At 52.4% G+C, this 6,797-nt stretch overlaps 1 protein-coding gene across 5 annotated transcripts in view; it reads right to left on the reverse strand.

The window, feature by feature from the left end:
* NACC2 (NACC family member 2) overlaps window positions 1–6,797 on the reverse strand; it is a 52,604-nt gene that overhangs the window by 9,238 nt on the left and 36,569 nt on the right. For all 5 annotated transcript variants that reach the window (XM_027650258.1, XM_027650260.1, XM_027650259.1 and 2 more), the window contains exon 2: window positions 5,133–6,059. In XM_027650258.1, the coding sequence (XP_027506059.1) occupies window positions 5,133–5,997 (865 nt within the window). In that variant the 5' untranslated portion in view covers window positions 5,998–6,059. The remainder of the gene's footprint in view (window positions 1–5,132; window positions 6,060–6,797) is intronic.

Genomic DNA, 6,797 nt, shown 5'->3' on the forward strand with positions numbered 1-6,797 from the left:
TGGCAAGAAGTCGCTTTTCAAACAGCACCATTTCACCAACATTTCTATCCCATCAGCCTATTTTCCACTGGCTGACTACCCCAAAAATAGCATCCCTGCCACGGCATCACCAGCATCTGCTGCATATGTAAACCTGTACCAGAGGACACACACAGACACCACAGGACAGATCCATCACAGAGTCCCAACGGGGAGAGTTTACATTGTCCAAACAGCACATTTACAACAACCTACTGGAATGCAGAGATTTGATTTGTGACCTATTTATACAGGGAGGTAATCTGGAATTAGTATAGGAAAAATATTACTGGTTTATAAATACCCCTATCTTGCCTTCGCCTCAGATCTCAGCCAGGAGTGAAACATCTGCCAGCCTAAAATTAAACATCTGTGTTTTACAGGGAGGAAAATGGGACTGGAAGTTTAATGCCAAAAAAGGCCAGAGGCTGTGAGCCCCCAGTGTGGGGCTCAGCCTTTCTCCTGAGCAGCACCACCAGTCCTGGAGTCGGGATGGGAGATGCCGGCATTGCCCGGCTCCCGTCAGCACAGAGAATCACAGAGTCATTTTGGAAAAGACCTCCAAAATCATCCAGTCCAATCAGCACCTCATCAGCTAAAGCCACACAGAGTAGCTTCCAGCAGTTGGGATGTTTGAATCCTGCAGCAAAATTCCAAAGTGAGCTGGTGGATAACCAGGGCATCCCTTGACTGTTTTATTTCCTAAATAACCACGAGTTATTTCCTAAATAACTGCCGAGCATCCCCTCCCCAGGGGCAGACCGGCCACTGCAGGGCGGGCAGGGACAAGTGGGACCTTGCAGGATCAGGTCACATTCCTGCAGTTGGAACCAGCTCCTCCATCAGGCTGCAATTATCCAGCAGCACAGCCGTGATTTACGTCGCTGCAGCGCCTCGTGCCCAGGCTCGGGTCGGGATCTGCACGGGCTGCATCATTTTGGATTCTGGGCTGTTCCCTGCCCTCTTTCCTTACTGTCAGGAATCAGAGGCCAGGAGAGAAAACTATTCTCTCAGCTAATTACCACAACTATTCTATAATGGCTATTTTAGATGAATTTTTAATGAAGTGTGCTCTTGTCAGTTCAGGATTTCATAACTTTCAAGTCCAGCCTTTACATTCCAGCCATTTGCTGCATAAAGATTTTTCCTCTCCCCTGCAAACCGGTGCAGCAGGAGCAGGGGAGGAGGACGGACCCTCACACAACTTCACTTGTGCCTGTCAAAATTAAATTAACTGCATCTGCTGAGCTTGGAGCTGACTGACAACAACGTGGCTCAGTGCAGAAAAACGCCGAGCATCTGCAAGTCCTGCTCAAACCCACTTCAGCTCAGGCCCACGACGCTGTAATTAACAGGGATAAAAATACTTTGCTTTTGTTTAATATTTTCTGGAGTTGTGCATTCCTCAGATCAGATGCTGGAAACCTCATTAAGTCTCGCTCGTGTCCTCAAGGCCCGCATGTTCTCCACAGCCAGACCTACTTATGGAACGAGGAGCCATTTTACCGCAGTGCTCCCGTCCTGCCACCAGGATGGTGACACCACTGGGGCCACTGAGCGTGGCCAGAGGACAGTGGGAGCTGAGCCACCTTCTCCCACATCCCTCTGCAAGCTGCCACCCTGTCTACCAGCACCTAAGCCTGACCCTCCCATCGGCCTGTGTTTAAGCCTGGGCTTGTCCTTTCGTTCATCTGCTTCTCCTTTTGCAGGTCCAACACTTGTGCTGGTCCCTCACACCAGAGTCACCACTGCAGGAGGGACATCACTGAACCCCTCACTCCCTCTTCTACCACCCAACCCTTGGCCAAGGTGATGATCTGCTCCTTGTTTCTCTGACCCCAACTACCTGGAAGGAGGTTGGAGCAAAGTGGGATCAGCCTCTTCTCCCACATAACAAGCGACAGGACAAGAGGAAATGGCCTCAGGTTGCAGCAGGGGAGGTTCAGGATGGACATTAGGAATAATTTCTCCATGGAAAGAGTAGCCAAGCATTGAAACAGGCTGCCCAAGGACATGGTGGAGTCACCATGGTGAAAGTGTTCAAGAAACAACTGCACATGGCACTCAGTGCTCTGACCTAGTTGACAAGGTGGTGTTTGGTCAAAGGTTGGACTTGATGATCTTGGAGACTTTTCCCAACCTAAATGATTGTATGATTTGGAGATGTGCCTCTGATCCAGCTTTGGAGACTCAGAATGGTTCTGACTACAAAAAGAGGTGAAGAAAAATAAATAAAAACCCCCTAGTCTTGGGGCAAGAAGAGGATTGATGACCCCAGCACGGGTGTGGGTGATGTTCAAGGCAAGCGAAAAGCACCAGCCACCAGTGTCCCACCACAAGCTCACCAGCATGAGCTCAGTCAACACTTCAGCTGGAGAACGAAAAAGCAGAGAAAAAGGAGGAAAAAAACCCCATTGCAACCAACCCTCTCTGAAATTCAGGGCTTCATCTGCTCTGCTCCTCTTTGGCTTTGTTTTTGTTTTCACAAACAGGGCTCTTGGAAACCTTGGCAATCCCTATTTTACAGGGCTCCCCCCTCCCCCAGGCCTTTGTGAGGCTGTCGGGATCGACATGCCAGGAGCAGGATTAGCTGCCTTCTCTCTTCCATCTCACGGGTTTATTATTCCGCACCTTTTGAGGGTACAGTTTATCCCGAGTAATTAAAACACAGTTAGCTGTGCAAGTCCAAACCATAATGGAATAGCTTAGGTTTTATTTTTTTGTAATCTCTTTCTTGTGTGCCCTCTTTTCCAGGAAGCCTGAATACTATAGCTGGCTCATTTAAAACAGGAAACTCCCCTGAAATGTGCTGGTGAGGAAGAGGAATTTGAGCAGAAATGTGGGATATTGGAGCTTTACAACCTGTCTCCTCCCTGCCTCGGCATCATGACGTGGTTTGAGTCTTCTCCCTACAGAAAACAAGCAGGAAAACTTGGCTGTGGGATGCCCAGGCTCCAGCACGAGCTGCAGCATCTCCAGTGACACCCGAGAAAGCTGCTCGGATTTTCACTTTTCCAACTGGGATGACTCCTGCCCCGCAAGGATTAGGGACACCCTCAGAGCTGCTGGTCCTGCCCTCGCCTTCTGAGTTGATTTTGTTCTGTTTCTGCATGAACTGGCCCCGTGACAGGGATGCAAAACGCCGTGTCCAAGGGCATAATCCCACTGCTCCGAGGAATAATGTGTGAGTCCAGCACTGAAGGCAAACCCACATTACTCACCACAGGCTCTACAGCAGGGAAGAGCAAAGCAATATAAAATCAAAACAAGTGTGTGCGGAAACAGCCCAAGTTCTGTTAAATCTGCCTCTAACAGCAGCTGTGGAGGAGACCCCGACCTTGTCACCATCCCTGATCCTGCTCCTCTCCCATCCCATCCCAACCACTGGGACCTGAAGCACAGCTGGGAGGGCACTCAGGCTTTTGAGGCTCATTTTCCACAGCTGCTGGTCCACTTTTCTCAGCAAATATTTCTCATATTGAAATAGTAACCCTGCTACCTGCACGGCTTTCCCTCTTTTTCACACGGCTTGGAAAAAAAACTTGGAAAATATTGCTTATCTGCTCACTGTCTGGCAGAGGGACATGCCAAGGGGATGCTGAGCTCCTGCTCCTTGGGATGGGATGGGATGGCACAGGGTGTCAGGCTGAGCCTGTTCCCAGTACTAGGGAAGCCTGGCTTGGGGTAACAGAAATTGTCCTATTTGCCAAATCTTCTTCCTTGGTTAAGACTAAAATCAAACCACTTTGAGGAAAGCTGATCAACACCAGCTCAGCAACAAACCAGAGCTAAATATTTGCAACATCAGCCCAGCAATTCCAGGATCCAGAGCAGGGAAGGCGGCTCCAGGCGAGCGAATGCCGTGTGCGGCCAGAGCCAGCAGGAAGATGTCCCTCCCCAGGGAGCACCCCTGGATCAAAGCTGCTGCCACAAACACCTGCAGCTCTGACAGGGAGGGCACTGCAGGGCTGAGCTTCCATGTGGGATGCTGCCAGCCTCGTCCAGGAGGGATGCTGTGAGCTGCTTCCACGTGGGATGCAGACACGCCAGAGCCCCGTGGGCATCTCCTCCTCTGGTCCTGACTCCCTGGCTCTGTACCTGCCCCTGATCCTCAAGAGGGTCTGAGCCCTCTAAGGTGCCCGGGAAAGGGGGTGTGTGTCCAAGGAAGTGAGAGGGAAGGGGCCTCTCGTGCCCCTCTGCCCACTTCAGGGCTGAGCAGGAGCTCCAGGATGAGCAACACCAAAATGAAGCCACCTCCTCTTGCTTCAGGCCCACCCAGGGCTTCACACTACCATCCCTTATGGATCTTGGAAGGGCAAGAGAGGGATTCTACTTAGTTCTGTTTCTAATGCTGAAATAAAAAAACAGTAAGCTCCCCCAAACTGCTTTTCCCTTTCTGACAGCAATGTGTGGGGCAAGGCTGGCAAAGGAGAGGGGGGCACTTCAGGCAGTGGGGAGGAAAGTCCTCCTTTTCTTCTTTGTGAAGATATTCCTAATTAACCCCTATTAAAATGATTTAGTTGATGTTTTTCTTCCTTATACATTTACCATTTAAAAAAAAAAATCTTATTCTAAAACGCCAGGACAGGGGGACCGTGCCCGGCACCTCGCTGAAGACTAATTCCCAAAATAACCACCCAGCCTTCACTGGGCCACCAAGAACTGATGCTTCCTTTCCCGTGGATGACCACCCCTCTCCGATGACCCATGGCAGGAGAACTCGATCCTCACCTTGGGACAGGTGTCACCAGCACAGGGCTCATGCAACCACCAGGCTCCCTGTTGGCAGGCTCAGCCAAAAAGTGAAGGGCTGAGCTGACCGTGGTGGATGATGTGACCGTGGTGGACGATGCAGCCACTCATTTAAAGGGCCTCCCAGTTGGGGACACAACCCAGGAGCGATGGCATGGGAGGACCTGCCCATGCCACACCCGGACACCAGCACCAAGCCCCCCACGTGCGTCGCCTCCTGCGCCGCGCCACAAAAACCAACAAACGAAGCCCTTCAAAGACAAAAGCCCGAGGAACAACCCAAACCGACCCGTGGCGGCCAGACAAGGCCCAAGCAACCCCTGCAGGGGAGCAGAAAACCCAAGGACAGAGACCCCCATTACCAGAGTAGCCTCCCGAGGACTTGATGTACATCTGCCCGTACTGCTCCTCCACCATGGTGTCGTAGGCCTCGTCGTCCTCCTCGTCCTCCTCGTTGTGGTAGGAGGTGGGGCTGTCGGTGGTGGGAATGCTGCTGGCGCCGGGGCTCGTCCGCTCCCCCTGTGAGTACTGCACCTGCTGCACGTTGGGGATGAGGGTGGCCAGGTTGGGCATCCCGTAGTAGGACACGCGGGAGAGCTTCAGGGGCCCCGCGTTGGCGCCGCCGCCTCCGGCCCCGTCCCGGGCGCCGGGTTCCAGGGGCCTTTTCCCAGGCCCGCCGGGCAGGGCGGCCGCCTGCAGCTCCATGTTCTCGTGTTTGACGCGCGTGAGGAGCGGGATGGGCATGGAGGGGGACATGACGTAGGGCGCCGAGGCCGACTGCAGCTGGTTGCAGGGGCTCTGCGGCTCCGAGCTGGGGTCTTCGATCATGGTGGTCTGAGAGTCACAGTGGGGCGAGCTGACCTTGAACATCAAGTCCGTGCCTTTCTCCACGATGTGCTGGATCTGCAGGAAGCCCGCCGTGTACATCACCACCAGCTGCTCGCTCGCGGCCATGGTCAGCTTCCCGGTGTAGCAGAAGGAGAGGATCTGCTGGAAGCAGGCGGGGGGGACGGTACCCGGCAGCTCAAAGGCGTTTTTGCTGTTCCCACTGAACAAGTCTCGGAAGTAGAGGCTGCTGGCGGCCAGCACCGCCCGGTGAGCCTTGAAGGCCTGGCCCTTCACCACGATGGAGACATCGCAGTACAGCCCCAGCAGCCGCTGCTCGTTCAGGCAGCCCAGAACGGTGTTCCCGAAGTTGGGAATCTCTATGTGCAACATCTGCGACATGGCTCAGGATCGGCTGGAGCTCCTCAGACATTCAATGCAGGAATATCCAAAGTAGGGCACATCTGAAAGAGGGAGAAGGCAGGGAGAGAGGAACAGCGTTTTTAGACAGTTCACCAAAGCAGGCGAAGCAGAGGAACCTACCTCACCTGACATCAAAGGCTCAAAATGAGCTCTGAGAGCCGACGTGGAAAAAGCAGTCGCTCAAAAAAATTACTTATCAGTGTCTTCAACCCACGTTGGGAACGCTATTCCAAGGATATTCCCCCAAAAATGCAAGTATTTCCTTCAAGTTGCGGTCTGTTTAAATAAGCACCACTGATTTATTCCCCCGGGGCTTTTACTTTACGCAGGAAAATCTGAACGATAATGGGAGAGAACAGTAAAGCAAACGAAAAGACAGTCAGACAGATCTCCGGTAGCATTATATAAGAAACACAACAACCAGCAGCTCTGTTGAAACTACAGAAAAGATATTTATAAAACAATGTGCCATTCTGCCCGAAATAAATACAGGATTCTGCCGGAGCGACAGCTCCCAGGAAAAAGCACTTTGAAAAGCAATCTTCCCATTTGCACCAGAAAGAGGGAGCATTTCAACAGTTAAACCCCTTCTCAACAGATTTATCCTCCAACAAAACGAGGCTTAGCTCCAAATTAAGCCAGATATTTGAGCCCCAATAAAACAAACCAAGTGCTGCAGCGAGCCGCCTACCACGTTGTCTTCTAATTTTCACCCCCCCTAAACCCAAAGCGGGGCAGGGGGAGCCCCAGCCCAGCCCCTCCTGCGGCCAGAGCCCCCC

The sequence above is a fragment of the Corapipo altera genome, unplaced genomic scaffold, assembly GCF_003945725.1.
Source record: "Corapipo altera isolate COAL_440 unplaced genomic scaffold, ASM394572v1 268, whole genome shotgun sequence".
Classification (NCBI taxonomy): Eukaryota; Metazoa; Chordata; class Aves; order Passeriformes; family Pipridae; genus Corapipo; species Corapipo altera.